Genomic DNA, 19,332 nt, shown 5'->3' with positions numbered 1-19,332 from the left:
TTCTTGAGATAGGCCTGGATTGCAATGTATTTTCCTCTCAGGACTGCCTTCGCTGCGTCCCAAAGCGTTTGGATTGTTGTATTTTCATTTTCGTTTGTTTCCATATATTTTTTGATTTCTTCTCTAATTACCTGGTTGACCCACTCATTCGTTAGTAGGGTGTTCTTTAACCTCCATGCTTTTGGAGGTTTTCCAGACTTTTTCCTGTGGTTGATTTCAAGCTTCATAGCATTGTGGTCTGAAAGTATGCATGGTATAATTTCAATTCTTGTAAACTTATGAAGGGCTGTTTTGTGACCCAGTATATGATCTATCTTGGAGAATGTTCCATGTGCACTCGAGAAGAAAGTATATTCTGTTGCTTTGGGATGCAGAGTTCTAAATAGATCTGTCAAGTCCATCTGATCCAATGTCTCATTCAGGGCCCTTGTTTCTTTATTGACCGTGTGTCTAGATGATCTATCCATTTCTGTAAGTGGGGTGTTAAAGTCCCCAGCAATTACCACATTCTTATCAATAAGGTTGCTTCTGTTTATGAGTAATTGTTTTATATATTTGGAGGCTCCGGTATTCGGCGCATAGACATTTATAATTGTTAGCTCTTCCTGATGGATAGACCCTGTAACTATTATATAATGTCCTTCTTCATCTCTTGTTACAGCCTCTAATTTAAAGTCTAGTTTGTCTGGTATAAGTATGGCTACTCCAGCTTTCTTTTGGCTTCCAGTAGCATGATAAATAGTTCTCCATCCCCTCACTCTGAATCTAAAGGTGTCCTCAGGTCTAAAATGAGTCTCTTGTAGACAGCAAATAGATGGGTCTTGTTTTTTTATCCATTCTGATACCCTGTGTCTTTTGGTTGGCGCATTTAATCCATTTACATTCAGTGTTATTATAGAAAGATACGGGTTTAGAGTCATTGTGATGTCTGTATGTTTTATGCTTGTAGTGATGTCTCTGGTACTTTGTCTCACAGGGTCCCCCTTAGGATCTCTTGTAGGGCTGGTTTAGTGGTGACAAATTCCTTCAGTTTTTGTTTGTTTGGGAAGACCTTTATCTCTCCTTCTATTCTAAATGACAGACTTGCTGGATAAAGGATTCTCGGCTGCATATTTTTTCTGTCTAGCACCCTGAAAATCTCGTGCCAATTCTTTCTGGCCTGCCAAGTTTCAAAAGAGAGATCAGTCACGAGTCTTATAGGTCTCCCTTTATATGTGAGGGCACGTTTACCCCTTGCTGCTTTCAGAATTTTCTCTTTATCCTTGTATTTTGCCAGTTTCACTATGATATGTCGTGCAGAAGATCGATTCAAGTTACGTCTGAAGGGAGTTCTCTGTGCCTCTTGGATTTCAATGCCTTTTTCCTTCCCCAGTTCAGGGAAGTTCTCAGCTATTATTTCTTCAAGTACCCCTTCAGCACCTTTCCCTCTCTCTTCCTCCTCTGGGATACCAATTATGCGTATATTATTTCTTTTTAGTGTGTCACTTAGTTCTCTAATTTTCCCCTCATACTCCTGGATTTTTTTATCTCTCTTTTTCTCAGCTTCCTCTTTTTCCATAACTTTATCTTCTAGTTCACCTATTCTCTCCTCTGCCTCTTCCATCCGAGCCGTGGTGGTTTGCATTTTGTTTTGCATTTCATTTAAAGCGTTTTTCAGCTCCTCGTGACTGTTCCTTAGTCCCTTGATCTCTGTAGCAAGAGATTCTCTGCTGTCCTGTATACTGTTTTCCAGCCCAGCGATTAATTTTATGACTATTATTCTAAATTCACTTTCTGTTATATTATTTAAATCCTTTTTGATCAGCTCATTAGCTGTTGTTATTTCCTGGAGATTCTTCTGAGGGGAATTCTTCCGCTTGGTCATTTTGGATAGTCCCTGGTGTGGTGAGGACCTGCAGGGCACTTCCCCTGTGCTGTGGTGTATAACTGGAGTTGGTGGGCGGGGCCGCAGTCCGACCTGATGTCTGCCCCCAGCCCACCGCTGGGGCCACAGTCAGACTGGTGTGTGCCTTCTCTTCCCCTCTCCTAGGGGCGGGATTCACTGTGGGGTGGCGTGGCCCGTCTGGGCTACTTGCACACTGCCAGGCTTGTGATGCTGGGGATCTGGCGTATTAGCTGGGGTGGGAAGGCAAGGTGCACGGCGGCAGGGGGGGGCAGGCTTAGCTCGCTTCTCCTTAGGTGATCCACTTCAGGAGGGGCCCTGTGGCAGCCGGAGGGAGTCAGATCCGCTGCCGGAGGTTTGGCTCTGCAGAAGCACAGAGTTGGGTGTTTGCGTGGAGCGAGCAATTTCCCTGGCCGGAACCGGTTCCCTTTGGGATTTTGGCTGGGGGATGGGCGGGGGAGATGGCGCTGGCGAGCGCCTTTGTTCCCCGCCAAACTGAGCTCTGTCGTCCGGGGGCTCCGCGGCTCACCCTCCCTTTGTCCTCCAGCCTTCCCGCTTTCCGAGCAGAGCTGTTAACTTATGACCTCCCAGACGCTAAGTCGCGCTTGCTGTCGGAACACAGCCCGTCAGGCCCCTCTGCTTTTGCAAGCCGGACTCGGGGGCCCTGCTTGGCTGGCGAGCCGCCCCTCCGCCCCGGCTCCCTCCCGCCAGTCCGTGGAGCGCGCACCGCCTCGCCGCCCTTCCTACCCTCTTCCGTGGGCCTCTCGTCTGCACTTGGGTCTGGTGACTCCGTTCTGCTAATCCTCTGGCGGTTTTCTGGGTTATTTAGGCAGGTGTAGGTGGAATCTAAGTGATCAGCAGGACGCGCAGTGAGCCCAGCGTCCTCCTACGCCGCCATCTTCCCCTCTCTCCAAAAAGAGGGAGAATCTTTAAGTAGTTTTGAATATTCTAACTAAAACCACCTTATATTTATACTTCTTAGTGTTTCATTATTTATTTTATTTTTAGTTTTAATTATATCTGTAATCTCAGAATGGATCCTGTTAATTCTCAAGGTTTTTGGTTTTGTTTTCTTTTTTTTTTTTTTTTTTGTTTGTCTTTTTGTTTTGTTTTGTTTTGTTTGTTTTGGTGGTGGTGTTTTTAGGAACAGTTTCTCACTTGAGGGTCTGTTTCTAATCAATGTGTTCAAGGCTAATGGCTAAAGCAGGTCATGTTGTAGTAAAGAAGTTGTTATTGACAAAATAAAAACGGTCCTTGGTGAAAATACTCATAGATGCTAACAACCAGAGCCATGAAAATTAAAACAAGTTATAAATTTTGAATTTCCAAAATACCTAAAATTTTATGAAGGAAGATAACAAGTTAATGCTCAGTGTTGTTAACATTGTATGTGTGCCCCTACAAATGCCATCCCCTTTCCCTTTCTCATACACAAACACATGTGTGCTTGGCTCCTGTGTGTGTGTGTGTGCACACATGTTCTCTCCCGTGTGCACATACTCCCTCTCTCTCATGCACACACAGACAATCACAGTCCCAGTCACTCACTCCTGAAGGGTTGGTTGGCTTTTTCCCCTCTGTATCTCTTCTTCCCACCTGCTAAATGCAGGCATTCAAAGGGGTCTGTATTTTGTTTCTTTATGCTTGTTTCTTCCCACTTCTTTACTATTCCTGCAGATTTGACTGTCATCTCTCTACAGATGACTTCATGTCCCATATCTCTAGCTCCGTAAGAATTCATTCCCCACTGGAAGGTCCTAGAGAAACTGTGAGTTATAGATTTTCACTAAATCTCTGTTTTCCTTCTCCCAGAAATGAGTTTCTTCCTTTTAACTTGACGGTTTATGCTAAGAACACTAACTTTATTCCAGTCACTCCGGTTCAGAATCCTTACATTTGTTATAAATCATTTTGCTCTAGTCACATGGCCTCCTTGCTCTTTCTCAAATATGTCAAGTATTCTCTCACTTCAGGGCCTTTATATTTGTGTTCTCTTCTCCTGGAAAGTGCTTTCTCTACACGATCTGCAAAGCTTGCTCTTTTCCTTCTGTCTGGTTTCCTCGAATGTTACAGTTAAGTGCTGCCTTTACTCACCCTCTTAGAGAAAATAATAGCCCAGACTTCCTCTTTTTTTGTACTCAGCTTGAATTTTCTCTGTAGTACTTGCAAATGTAATTTGTATCATTATTATCTCTCTTTTCCATTAGATTTTAAGCTCCTTGAGTACAGGGACTGTCACTTTTGTTAACTGTTTCATCATCTGTGTAACTCTGAGTAAACTCTTAGTAAAATACTTTTTGAATGAATGAAACTCTCATTCCTGGACAAGTAGAAACACTTGTTTTTCCTTGAAAATGGCTTAAATTTTCCTGCTTCATTATCTCACTTGTCAGATGTTAATATCTTCTTTCTTTTCTTTTTTATTTTCTGTTCTTTTATTTTCTATTCTCTCTCTTTTTTTCTCTTCTCTCCTTCCTTTTTTTTTAAGACAAAAGTTGAGACCATTGGTACATTTTTCTTAACTTTTCGAAAGTACCCTATGTATCTGGAGCATTTCCTCCGTCTGTTGCCTGCTTTCTAAAGAGGAATGAGGATTGGTGAAAACAGCTGGATTATTTCTTCCTGAATAATCTTGAGCAAGAGGTAATTTTGGAGGAGGTCTGTATTTTGTTTATTGCTCCTTATATTAATAGTTGTCCACTCTGTTCGATACTTACACTGGTTCCTTTTACCCATAGAGCTGTAAAAAATTGCAGTTTGAGTAAAAGAAAAAAAAAGTCTTTGCAAATGTTCTTTAGGTGAATGTCTTTAGCTCCTTTATTACAGTGTGATGTTTAACAGTTTAGTTTTGACTGAATTTTAGTTATAACTAGAGAAACCGGTGATGTTTATCATTTCACAGCCTTTAAAAGCTGAATGTTTTGTTTAGTTTTGCTTTCTGAATAATCACAAATGCAACCATTGATTAATATGCAAAGCCCAGGTTTTGAATTTGTGCCAGTATATTCAGAGCTCTTCAATAAACAACCCCAAACCCACCCCATTCCACAGTACATCCTTTTCTGGCTGAAGATTGTGGGAATTCTCTGGCATGAATCAAGTGGCATTAATTATTGAAGATAATTAATGGTCTGCTGAGTGTTCTGAGATATGTATTAGGTGAACCATATGAAATTGTTAGTTGTATACATTAAAGAAGCTCAAAATTGGAAGTTTTACAAGGTTAAGCGTAAAATCTTTTGAATTGTTGAGCTGATCTCAAACCCAGTATTTTATTGTTAATTATTAAACTGAAAACTACAGTTCACCCTTGATCAACACGGGTTTGAACTGCACAGGTCCACTTGTACTTGCATTTTCTTTGATAAATACAGTATGGTACTGTAAATCTATTTTCTCTTCAGTGTGATTTTCTTAATAACATTCCCCCTCCCAGCTTATTGTAAGAATACAGTACATAATACATATAAATACAAAATATATGCTAATTGACTATTTATTTTATCATAAGGCTTCTGGCCAACAGTAGGCTATCAGTAGTGAAGTTTTTGGGAGTCAGAAGTTAAGCTGCAAGCTTAAATTTTTGACTGTGCCAGGAGTCATCATCCTTAATCCCCATGTTGTTTAAGGGTCAGTTGTACATTCCAAATATTGTGCTTTTTAAGGGGTTAAGTGATCTAGATGTTACTTTTAATGATAGAATTTGTTATATAGCTTTCCAAAAAAATTATCAAACTTATGAAACATTCAGGGAGAAAGTACATAAAACATACAGTTAGAGGAATAGTGATTCTTGTAGATCTGAACAGGAGTGTCATGGGTAGTCTAGAATCTTGCTATGTCTTTCTTTAATAGAAAATTTCCAGTGAAGTATCTTCCGCATTTGTGGTTCTTTCTTCCCTTCTGCCGTTCTTTTGTTTATACCCTACCTTATTTCAGAAAGAATTTGTATTTTTTATTCTATATTCTGTATTTAAATATTACATGCAAATTTTTATTAGTAGATCTGTTGTACAAAATTCAAATGTAGAAACAGATTAGTATCAGTTTCTAGCAGCAATGAAGACTGGCAATAATTTACCTGAATAAAGTCCCTATAAAGGCAATGTTATACTGTTTTTAAATTTTCCTAAGAAGCTTAATATAAAATATCTGGCAAATTTATGTACAACGATGGAACCCTGGATGTTCAGTCGATTAAATACCTGCTGAATAAGGGGGATTATCTTGTAATGATTGGAACAAACAGGAGTCAGATGAAGGAGAGATGAATCTCCATTATAGAGAAGTATAAATTTCAGAATATCTAATGATTTTGCTGATATGTCAGTGTGTTAATTTTTACGTTGATTCCAGATGTTGCCTGGTAGGGGCTTTGTGATTATTATAGCAATGGTACTTGGTAATAACTTTTCCTAAATTATTTTAAACATTGCCCTGAATATTTTTTTTTCTTGGTGTTAATTGGTTCTCTCTGAAGAGACATTATTTTGCAGTAGAATTGAACTTAAAGGCAACTTCTTCCCTGTGAAGGAACTGGTTTTATAATCACTCTTAGGAATCATAGATTTTTTTGCTTTAGTAATCTCACTCAATTGTTACCAGTCAAAATAGAAAATTAAGTAGGATAATTATATAGTTTACTCCTGGGGCTTACTTGATGGTTGTTTGTATGCTTTTGGAGGGGAGTTATCCTTGTACATAAATCTATCTGCCTCCTTTGATTTCAGAGTGTTTTTTAGCATTTGCACATTAGGAGTTCAGTTCTAAATACCATATTGAAGGAAATAAGTGAAGAAAATTATGTAATTTGTTTTTAACATTGAGGGTATTTTGCTGTATCAAAAATTCTTTTGAAGATATTCACACAGATAACTCAGTTCATTAAAGTTTTTGGTAATATACTTTAAAAATCATTTCAGTGATACAGTTGTTCAACATAGTATACTGTAGATTTAATAGATTTAGCTTTTCTGTAGTATTGAGATAATTATTATTACATTTCCCCTCTTTGTCTCTTGCTTCTTTGTAAGAAAGGGAACAATACTTAGACCGATTAAAATTTAAAGTTTCTATAAACATATTTCATTTCAGAGATTTATTCCATGTACGTCTTACAGTTAAACTACAGTCGAGTACAGAAACTGACAGTCCTGTTTGCCTTTCTTGACAGAACAGATTTCATATTCAGGTCTTGTTTTTTTAGTTAGCCGTGTATATGTTAATGCGTATGTATTATGTACAGATTTTCCCTTGACTGATGATGGGGTCATGTCCTGACAAACTCATTGTAAGTCAAAAATATTCTAAGTTGAAAATGCAGTTGGTACATCTAACCCACTGAACATCATAGCTTAGCCTAGCCTATCTTAAATGTGCTCAGAACGCTTACGTTAGTCTACAGTTGGGCAAAATCATTTAACCCAAAGCCTGTTTTATAATAAAGTGTTGAATATCTCAGTGGATTTATTGTATATTGTATGGAAAGTGAAAAGCGGAATGATTGTATAGGTACAGAGCCAGTGCTTATCCTCATGATCCTATTGTTGACTAGGAGCTGTGATTCACTACTGCTGCTGTCGAGGGTCACTAAAAGTATGCCACTGCATATTGCTAGCTCAGGAGAAAAAAACTCAAAACTTAAAGTACAGTTTGTACTGAATGTGAATTGCTTTCACACCATCGTAAAGTCAAAAAGTTGTAAGTCGAGCCATCTTAAGTCAGGGACTGTCTGTATATGTATGCAGTTCTACCAACAAAGAGCTCCTACGTTTTTTTTGTTTTTTTTTTTTCCTGTTTAAGAGGCCAAAGATCCTTCCCTTTACTACTATATTTTAAGCAGAAATGCTATTTTTCATCATCATATCAAGAAACATTATTTATAATATTATTCTAAAGCTGTTGTGCCTTCTCTCAAATTCTGAGTGCAAATAAAAAGAATATATTAAATAAGATTTGAATCTGTTAAAGGAAAAAAGTAAGAAGTAACAGAAAGTTACCATTTTTTCCCCTGAATTATTTTCACATGCTTTTTTGCTAGCCTTGTGCATAAAGAGAATCTTGATCTAGGCTTCCTTTACTCACATATCTTGTGTTTGGATTTTTTGTTCTTTGAAGAAAAGGCCATTTTGGTAACAGCATATTCTTACACTTGGTTGCATTTTGATGTTCTTTGTGAATGCTTATTTGGTGATATTATTGTTAATTTTCTATAACAGTTTCAGAACCATCTTTGTTGTTCTTAAGTATTAACTACTCATTTTGAATAATTTGCCTTTATGCCCAGTTACACATTGATTATTACAATCTTGCTTTTTCAGTTGATTACAGATGTGTATGTATGTATATGTACCTATGTGTCAGTATGGGTGTTATTTGGTTGCTGTACCTTTTGAATATAGGAGATTTTATATAAAATCACTTATATTTCAAATTACTGGAATTACATATAAATACAATTACATCTTCATAATTTAGTAATGAATGTCATGGAGCTGGGTTTGGGATTTCCTGCCCCTCTGCTTTGTTCTGTTTTGCAGGAGGCTAATCCCTGCAAACTACATGCTCTCTTGCCAGCAGACTTCTGGCAAGGTTTGGCCAGTGGGAGGTACTGGTAGAAGATTGGAGGGCAGGAAAAGGGGAGAAAATAGGTCATTTCTCCTTCTCTTTTTATCTGGTTTGAGATACATCTCCATTGTGGTTCTAGCTCCTACCACATTAACTCATGACTTGGCTCAGTGAACAAAAAATTCCATTTTATTACTACAACATGGGTATATCTCATCATAAATATGCTTTTCTCTTTTTCTTTCCTAAGTTGCCTATAAATATGAATACCTAGTTTTGTCTCTTGGAATTATATTGAGTATCTAACCTCCTTTAGTTATGACAGGTTGTTATGCATTTGCATATGATAGCTGTAATATGTAGGTAATATGCAGAGGTGGAAGAAGGTAGCTAACTAGCTTGCTTTCTCTCTTTCTCTCAGTAAAGCCTTCTTCCTTTATAAAAATAAAACATACTTATATAGAAAATGCAGAAAAGTGAGAAAAAAAAGACTCACCCATAGTCCTATTTTCCATACTGGTGAGATTATTTTGGTATATTTCCTTCGTGACTCTTACAATGCAGAGAAACTTTAACACCCATATGAACACATTTTTCTTATACAAATTTCTCCAAATTGTTACTTGCAAAGAATACTGCTTTGTTAATATATTCTTTTCCCCATCATGTCTGGGAATATAGTTTTATTCTTGTAAACCATATACAGTTTTCTATCTTTTTCTCCCCATTTAACATATGCGTTCTACCTTATTATTAAGGTGCTGCAGTGAAGAGAAAACTGAATATTCCCCATTGTACATTATGGAAAGTGTCATGGGTAAAGGAGTTGGCTGGTTCACTGGAAGGAAGAGATCTCTGGAAAAGACTGGCTGGTAGACATAGTGTAGGGAACCGCTGTGAAAGGGGAATAAAAAATATTGCCATGGAGAGGGAAAGGAATTAAGTTTTCCTCCTTGTAGGGGAAAAGAGTGAGGGTCTTGAGAGCAGCAAAATGGGTATGGGACAGATTGTAGCATGCACATTGAAATATGGGTTGCAAGGGAGAAAGTAGAGATGGCTGTTGCCCCGAGTCAGATCTGTGTCCTTCCTGCTGGCTACCAACCCCACCTGCAGAAATTGCACTTGCTTCCAGGGCTTGCCTTCACATGAACAGACTCCTGTGAGACTTCAGCAGGAGTGTTTGGAGAGTACTGAAGTCAGTGCTTTCGGTGGAGTCTGGGAGTGCTGGAAAGCAAGAGCTCCTGGGGCTTTGCGTCCCAGTTCTGGGAAGAGAGAGTTTTAATTGCATGAGAAATAAAGGAGCACTTAAAGCCTGAGATCACTCAGGAATTTCTAGGGTCTTAAATATACACATTATTAGTATTTATTTTCTATAGCTGTATGAGAAATTATCACATATGTAGAGACTTAAGACAATACTCATTTGTTGTCTTACAGTTCTGTAGGCCACAAGTTTGGGCAAGCTGAACTGGGTTTTCTGCTCAGGGTCTTGTAAGGCCAAAATCAGGGTGTTGGCTGGATTGGGCTCTCATCGGAGGACTGAAGAATCTGCCTCCCACCTCATTTAAGTTATGGGCCATATCTGCTTCCTTGTGGTTTCTTCTAGTTCCTGGGTCTGGGGTCCCACTTTCCTTGCTGGCTGTCAGTGGGGACTGTTTTCTACTATTAGAGGCTACCTGAATTCCTTCTTACTTGGACACTTCAGTCTTCAAAGCCAGCAGCAGCACCTTGAATCCTTATCATGCATTAAATCTTTGATTTTCCCTTTTGCTACCTGCTGGAGAAAGCTGCTTTCGAAGTGCTTTTGTGATTAGATTAGGCCCATCCAGACGGTTATCGTATTTTAAGATCAACTGACCTGGGAATGGAATTACATCCACAAGGTCTCTTCCCATCATTACCTAGGTTAGTGTTTGAATAACCAGGAGGTAGGCCTCTTGGCAGGTGTTTGTGGGGGGAGGGTGGGCTGCCTTCCTTAGAATGTTGCTTACCACATTGTTATATAGTTTTTCTCTGTTATATGTGCTTTAATGTATTTAACTCATGTGATAATTATTAGTTGATAGAAATCACAAATATTCCAGGAGATTTAAAACCACTAATACTTTATAAAACTGTAACTTTTTTATGTTTGCCTGGGAGAAATTTATGTATACTGTGTGTTGTAATTGGTGTTAAATGAAAACTCTTAATAAAGAAATTTAAGGACTACACAATATCCTATAATATAGAATGTATTTTTTTTTTCAATGTTTATTTATTTTTGGGACAGCGAGAGACAGAGCATGAACGGGGGAGGGGCAGAGAGAGAGGGAGACACAGAATCGGAAACAGGCTCCAGGCTCTGAGCCATCAGCCCAGAGCCTGACGCGGGGCTCGAACTCACGGACCGCGAGATCGTGACCTGGCTGAAGTCGGACGCTTAACCGACTGCGCCACCCAGGCGCCCCTAGAATGTATTATTGATGCTTCATCAATTAGTAGGATCTTGAATTTGCTTTATTTATTTATTTTTAAAGTTTATGTATTTACTTTAACACACACACACACACACACACGTGTGTGTGTGTGTGTGTGTGTGTGTGTGTGTGTGTGTGTGTGTGCGCGCATGTGGGAGAGGGGTAGAGGGAAGAATAGAATCCTAAGCAGTGTCTGTGCTGTCAGCATGAGCCCAATGCGGGGCTCGATATCGCGAGTCATAGGATAATGACCTGAGCCAAAATCAAGAGTCAGATGCTCAACTGAATTTGTTTTATATTTTTCACATTGATGAATATCTTTATGATGAATTTTGTCTTTTCTTTTTATTGTTACTTTATGGGGAACTAAATCTAAAGAGTATGAAGATCCCACATTACTTATGAAGAGTTTTGTTAATTTGTATTCTAAGCAGTAATGTTTTGTGCCATATCTTTTCAGCCTTACAAAGTTTTGGTCTTTCATATTTTGATAGAAGAAAAGCTGTTTCTCATTGTAATTTTTTATTTAAAAAAGATATTGTCTTTGAACCTTTTTTCTTCCCTGTGCCTATATTAGATGTAGCAGATTTTGTAATAGAAACTCAGTTTAAATACTGTGTCTAATGCACTATGGCACGTTGTTTCTTCTTTATTGGTCTCAGTTTCCTCCTTGCAGTGAAATGGCTGAATGAGATTTCTTTCAGCACTCTGATTATGTGTTAAACACCTTTCCATACCCTATTTTTTCCTTAAAAATCTGTAATACCCATTAGCATTTTGCTAGTATTTATTAAGATGGACTTTATAGACTTTGGGAGAAGATAGTCACGCACATAGATAACATAAAAGGGGTGCGCCTTGTGTTGGGGCTGACTGTAGAAGTAGCCAGCTTTAATGGTTCTGTATCCGAACACAGTGTGTTACAAGACTGTTAAATCACTTCTGTTACCCACCCATGGGAGAGCTTTACATGGGAGCTGGAAAATAGTCATTTGCAAGATTCTTTAAAGATCTGTACCAGTGGCAGGAATGGTGGAATATTATCCTGGGTTAGGGAGCAGTGAAGCAGAAAGGATAAAACATTACCCATTCCTGTTTTTGTTAAGTTTTCAGTATCAAATAATTTCCTGAAATGGATGAACTATTCTCGTATGTGGTTTAACTGGTTCAGATTATAGAGAAACAGATACTGTCCTTTTTATAGATGCCGCATTTTTTCAGACTGCATTAACTTTTTACCAGTGAGGATATACTTTTATAGTTGGCTTGTGGTTAAGTATAAGCCTTAGATCTCGTTATGTGAATTTTTATCAAACAGAGTGTGCCCCCCCCATACTTATATAATTGAATTTTTGTTCTTGATGCACTTTATAATCATGTTAGTTTGTCTTTGCAGCCTGTTAAAGTCTCTTCAACTTCTGTCACTCAGAGTGCTAGAATCCCTTTTAGTTTTCTTCTGTCTATAAATCTGATAAGTATGTCATTCGTTTTCATTTATCTTTTATAAATATCCTGAGAAATTTAGGAATGAAAGAGCCTTATGGTCTGCTGCCTTCTTTTTTGCTGCATAGTGATTTATTATGTAATTGACATTTAACATATTTTGAGTATTTTATCATTTAAAAATTTTAAATTTCATTTTAAAATTCTGTTCGTGGGTATATCACAGAAGACTCAGCTACATGCTGACTGTGGTTATTCAGTGGACCTTTTGCCTTTACCTGTTCCGTTATTCTAGCAGCCTTAGTTAAAACCCCTCACCATCAAAAAATGGGGAAATGATAAGGGTTTCTGCTTAATTTCTTTGATTTGTATTTGTATCTCTTATTCTGAAAACCTTAGTTTTTAATGACATTAACAATTATTTGCTTTAATTTTCTACTTTTAATAGTTTCAAAATAATAATGCAAACATTACTGAGAATACTTTGTTTCCTTTTATCTCTAGGAGGATATATCCTATTTGAGGTCTATTACTTCACATTACTGTCATTTGAAGTAATTTCTCTCTGTGTGCTTAAGCCTCCAATTTAAAACAATAAGGTTCATTTGTTTTATTTGGCTTTGGATTTTAAGGGATTGCCTTTTTTTCTTTGCCCCAGTTTAATTTAATTTAGTTTTACAAATATTTAAAACATTTACATCTGAACTACAAAACAAGGCATTCAGAAAAATCTAGCTTCTATCCCCTGTCTCTTTGTTCCTCCATAGATAAACATTTTAATTGACTTTTGGTTTATCCTGTCTCATTTAAGTATAAGAAAATACACATATTTTTGTATTTATTTTTAGTTAAAAGGTAGCTTGTTTTTATAGCATGCTTCTCCCCGCCATGACCTATGCAGAAGATTATTTTATAGCAATACATTAAAATATTCCTCATTCCTCTTATAGCTGTTATTCACTTGTGTTGCTGCAAGATAGTTTACCATCCCCTTATGGATGGACATCTAGGTTGTTTCCACCCTTTAGTTAATCAAGATAGTCCTGCAAAGAATAACCTTATGAATATGGTACTTTGTACTTTTGCCAATATAAGAAGAAAATCGTAAAGAAATTTATGTATTATTTTGGTAAGATGTGAGAGAGAGCAGAGATAAATATGTCTTCAGCTTGTTCAGTTTACTGTTGTCAGTTGAGCAGTCTTGTTGGATGTTATTGTCTTGAATGGGTGTGGAGTTTTATCAGATAATTTTTTTGGACTTATGGCAACAATCTAGCATTTTTTTCCTTATAATTTTTAATTATAATTAAGATTGAATTATAATGATAGACTTTTTTCTATTGTTGAACCAATCTTGCATTTCTGGGATAAATTCAGTTTGGTTCTGAAGTATTTTTAAAAATTCATACAGTGATGGATGTGGTTTGTTATTTTATTTAGGAACTCAAACAAATCAAAACACTGAATATCTTTCCAGGTGTTAAACCAGTCTTGCATTCTCAAGATCTATCTTGTCATGGTGTTTTCTTTTTTTTCCTTGTTGGTCTCATTTTTTCTAACTTTTTATAATCTAACTTTATATTAAGATTATTTTACACTTCAAGCAGAATGCAGGAAACTCACCACCATGTAGTTCCCTTTATCTTTTCCCTTTATTATTCTAGTTTCTGTAAGTATTACATTTACATTCATCAGTGTTATTACAATTTTTGCTTTCAATTGGCACATATATTTTAAAGAACTTAAGAGGAGATTACTGATCTATTACATTTACCTAATTATTTATTATTTCTGTTGCTCTCCCTTTTTACCAGAAGGTCCATGTTTTATTCTGATGCCATTTTCCTTCTATATGAAGAGCTTTCTTTAGCATTTCTTGTAGAATCCATCTACTGGTAACAAATGCTCTCAATTTTTGAAAATCTGAGTACGATCTTATTTTTATGTCATTTCTGAAGGATATTTTCACTTGATATAGTTTTCCGGATTGAGCGTTCTTTCAGCATTTTGTAAATGTGGTTCCACTATCCTTTGGTCTTCTTAGTTTCTAATGAGAAATCCAGTCATTTAAATCCTTATTTCTCTCTATGTAATGTAGTATGTCTTTTTTCTCTGGTGGCTGTCAGGATACTTATTTTGTATAGGTTATCAACAGCTTGATTATGATGGATTGTTTTGTGGTTTTCTTTGATTTTATTCTGTTTTATTTTTGCTGATCTTGAATCTGTAAATATGTATCTTTCAACAAATTTGTTATGTTTTCATGAATTATTACATCAAAATTTTTGTTTTCTGTGACCATATTTCTCTTCCATGGGTATCTGTGAGTCTGTTCATATTTTTCAGTCTTTAATAATTTTTTTTTAGTGTTTATTCCTGAGAGAGAGAGAGAGAGAGAGAGAGAGAGCGAGCGCAAGTGGGGGGGAGGGGCAGAGAGAGGGAGACACAGAATCAGAAGTAGGCTCCAGGCTCTGAGCTGTCAGCACAGGGCCCAATCCCGGGCTTGAACCCACAAATCATGAGATTATGACCTGATCCAAAATCAGACGCTTAACTGACTGAGCCACCCAGGCACCCCTGTATTTTTCAGTCTTTTAAAACAATTTTGAATATTGTCCTTCAGAGTACATAATTAATTTCTTTTAGTCTATTGTTAGGTTGGTTCACTGACTCTTTTTCTCTATCATTTCTATTCTGCTATTGAGCCAAGTCAGTATTTTCTTATTTCAGATACTATATTTTTCCATGTTGAAATTTTTATTTGATCTTTTTTTACATTTTTCATCAAGGAATTTTTGTCTTTCCATTGGTTTCAATATCTAATGCAGTGTGTTTATTGTAATATGTGTGTTTTAAAGTCTTTGATAAGTTCAACATCTGTTTCATTTCACATTTGGCCTTTCTTGATTGTCTTTTCCTTTGGAAATTGCTCATATTTTACTGGTTGTGGTGTATCTAGTAATTTTGGATTGTGTCATGGATATTTTGAATATTGTGTTGTGAGACTGACTCCACTAATGTCCTGTATAGAGTGCTGACTTTTTTCTTTTTTTTTTTTTTTTTTGTCTTATCAGACTTCAGCCTGGTTGGATTCAGATTGAACTTTCTCTCTGGACTTATTTATTCTTTAGGTGGTGGTTTTAGCATCAGTTCTGTTTTATAGTCTTTGCTGTACTCTTACTTTTGTTAGGGATTTTGCACACACTGTTCCCAAAGGATGCTTTCCCTGGTTTCTCTGATTGGAAGGGTGGAATTCTCCAAGAGCTTTAGCCTCTGGTATAATACACATTTTTTTCTGACTAAGCTACTGTTAGGTGTAAATAGTGAGAGAAAAAAGAAAAAAAAATAACAAGGATTATCTCCACAATCTTTATATGAGAGTCCTTTTTCATTGTTTTTCTATTTAGAAGAATGGGTTTTCACTCTACAACTGAAGTGGTACCCTCAGGTCTGTCCTTGGGCCAGGTTGGAAGAGATAAAAGGGGAAGAAAACAATCTCTCTGCCCTTTTCCCCACAAGGGGCAGTGTTCACATCTTTTGGCCAGAAAGTTGAACTTCTCTAAGAGTTTTGTTGACTCTGCCTGTTACTCACATCCTGATTAGCCTGTCCTTGGGTCAGTCTAGGAGGTAACATGGGAAAAGCCAGGAAGCACACTGCCCCTACATTAGCCACTCTGCAAGTTTTGACTTTGTTTCCGAATCTACCTGCTGTCATTAAAATTTTTAGAGCTCTTAGGTAGTTGCATGCGTATATTTTATTTCATTTTGTTATCTTTAGAGTTTTTACCGTAAACACTGGAAAAGGCTGGAAACCTCACATTCTTTTTTTGAAATAAATTTTGCTGGATATAGAATTCTATGTTGACAGTTGTTTAAAAAAGCAACTGAAAGTACTCAGTCCAAATTTTGGTTTTCTTCTGTTTATTCCTGTGAATGTGATGTGTATTCTTTTTTTTTCCTTTGGCAGCTACTCAGATTTTATCTTTATCAGCGCTTTTCAGCCATCTGATTATGATATGCCCTGTGTAATTTTCTATGTGTTTATCAGACTCTGAATTAATGGAGTTTTCTGGATCAGTGTGTTTATAATCGTCATAAAATTTATAATTTTTTTTATCAATTATTTTTTCAATTGTTTTTTCTATTCTTCTTCTCCTTAACCCCCCTCCCACCATCCCAAGGGAAGGCATTTTCCTCTCCTTTATTTACTATCCATTACATGTATGTTAAATGGCTTTATATTGTTCTATATGTCACTGAGACTTTTTTTCCTGTCTTTTTCTCTCACACACACAAACTAAAAACCAAATAAAAATTGTTTGTGGATAGTTATCTTGCTGTTTCTTTAAGTTCACTGATCTTTTCTTCTGCTGTGTCTAATACAGGCATACCTTGGAGATATTGCTGGTTTGGCCCCAGACAATTGCAGTAAAGTGAATATTGCAATAACGCGAGTCAAATGTATTTTTTCATTTCCCAGTGCATGTAAAAGCTATGTTTACACTGTACTGCACTCTATTAAGTGCACAGTAGCATTATGTCTAAAAAAATAATATTCATACCTTAATTTAAGAAATATTTTATTGCTAAAAATGCTCCTTTGATGTGTGTTAGGGGATGATGGCCTTTCTAGCACAGAGAGCCTATATTCAAAATTGAGTTAATATTTTAGTTTTCAGTCTACCAGATAAAATCATCACCATTTACCAACTATGTCCAGTTACTCTTTTTTACTTCTATATTTTTAAGTCTGTTAATGAATAATTTACAGAATAGTGAAAACCCACTTTATTAGAAATTTTAATAAGAATTTAAGCACAGCAAACCTCGTTATGTCAAGTAAATTTTGATGCACAAACTTCATAAAAAATGAAAGAATATTGTTGCACATTATTTTAGCAAAATAAGGTGATCTAGGTTGTTGTTGCAAAAGACCGTATGATAAAGTCTTTTCAGTTGAATGAATGACTAGAGGAAAATACCATATTTTCTTTTTTGTCCTTAGAAGTATGTTGTTCACTCATAATTTTTAAGTTATATAGTATTCATCTAGGATAAATACCCTCAATCTGAGTTGTTGTTTACATGATCAACGTCACCAAATTTTTAAAATCTAGAGCTAGAGTTACCCCTTGCCTCAGCACCCCAAACAACCAGTCTGTTCTCTGTATCTATGAACTTGGTTTTTGTTGGTTTCATTTTTTAGATTTTACATGTAAGTGAGATCATATGGTATTTGTCTTTCTCTGACTTATTTCACATAACACAATGCCCTCAAGGTCCATCCGTGTTGTTGCCGGTGGCAGGATTTCATTCTTTTTTATGGCTGAGTATACACATCTTCTTTGTGAGTCTCTTCTTAATTCATTGTAACTGCTCATCCCATATTATTCTAACCTATTGCATCCTGTGGCACTGGCTCTAATAACTCAATTTTTCTGCTATAAATCATAGATGATATATTGTAAATTTGTTTCTTTACGATAGGTATTTGGATTTGCTGTTTATTTTGTCCAGAATATGGAGAACCATTTGATTTTCCAGTTTCTGGTTTTAAAATGATGCAGCTGAATGTGCCACTAGAATTAAGAAATCATGACTGTGAAAACTGGTAGACCAAGGGTTAAACTGGAAGTATGACATACATGTCACCTTCAGATCTTGGTGTGAAAAATGCATGTTGTGATCTCCTGATTATGTTCAGATTGCCATTTCAACCTTTCTTAATCATTGTAAGCTAGGTTATTTTTTTTTCCAGTTTCCTAGGGGAGATTTTAGTTTGTGTTGAGACAGATGATATAATAGCTGCTTTTGAAACTTGATTGTAAGAGTATGATAATTCTTAAGATTCAAAGAAAATTTTTCCTTATGCAGTACAGTTTTTAAATTAGGTGAATATTTTTTTTCTTATTCTTAGTAATTAAAACTCAAGTGAGTTACAGTTTTAAGAAAAGATTATTAAATCAGTATGCATTGCTGTTGGTACAGAGTCAGCAGAACCGTTAAAATTATGATCTGCTTTTTAAAATATTTATATTAAAGGAATAGTCCTGAATCCTTTGTTTTTATTTGCTTATTATTTTTTTTAAGGCAAGAGGAGCAGATGTCCCAGAGATTCCTGGAGATCTTGGTCTTAAGACATGTGGCAGCACAGCCAGTATGAAGGTTAAACAGGTGAAAAAGTGAGTATGATTTTACAGTGGGTTTTCAGTGAATTTGTATAAATGACAGTTTTTTAGTTCTCTTACAACTTTTATTTAGATTTCTTGGTAAATATGCTCTTACTGTCCACACATTAAATTATACTATAAGCCTAAATTATGACTCAACAATTAGTGGAATAGGTCTGAAGATTATCTGCTTGTTAAAAAATAGACTTTAATTTTGTCCTCGCAACAGCTTTATGTCATTGTCTGTTAGGGTGCATTTGTTCAATGGGAACAATCCAAGTGTGTCTGTCTCAGTGCCCTTAATACATGTTCTCATTCATTTAGAAAAATCAGCTTTGTCATTTGAGTTATGAGATTGCTGTATCTCAGCTCTGCCTTTGAGAAAGCCTGAATTTGATGCCGGTAGTTGGCTCTTATGTCAAATATCTGAAGGTATCCATTTCAGTCTTTAACTAAAAAACCATTTCATACTTTCCCACTGAAGCCTTACCTACCTCCTTCCCCATCCCATGAAGTTGGCATTAAAGAACAAAAACTAGAAAAACCATCTTTTCACCCAGTAGAGTGTTAGATAGCTATGTTTTCGTTGTAAATAGAGAAAAGACAAAGATAAAAATATTCATTCTGCATCCAGACCCACCAATCCAGGACTGATGGGCTGCGACAACATTCACAGGTAAAATCTGGTTGTATATTTCATCGGGAATGCTGCTTCTGACCAGAAGTTGGCTCTTCACAGCTTTTATAACATTCACTGAAAACATAGATTTTCTACGGACATTGCCTTGGGTCAAGATTAGGAGAGTGTAGT

At 36.5% G+C, this 19,332-nt stretch overlaps 1 protein-coding gene across 1 annotated transcript in view; it reads left to right on the top strand.

Annotated features, from left to right (window-relative positions):
- The window catches only part of ARHGAP32 (Rho GTPase activating protein 32), a 186,880-nt gene that overhangs the window by 8,384 nt on the left and 159,164 nt on the right, over nt 1-19,332 (top strand). The window contains exon 2 of the mRNA XM_047072442.1: nt 18,442-18,533. Within this exon, the coding sequence (XP_046928398.1) occupies nt 18,442-18,533 (92 nt within the window). The remainder of the gene's footprint in view (nt 1-18,441; nt 18,534-19,332) is intronic.

The sequence above is a fragment of the Lynx rufus genome, unplaced genomic scaffold (assembly GCF_022079265.1).
Source record: "Lynx rufus isolate CCGP_SWC_20201006 ecotype Redwood Valley unplaced genomic scaffold, mLynRuf1.p SCAF_9, whole genome shotgun sequence".
NCBI classification, from domain to species: Eukaryota; Metazoa; Chordata; class Mammalia; order Carnivora; family Felidae; genus Lynx; species Lynx rufus.
This window is presented reverse-complemented; position numbering and strand designations above follow the sequence as displayed.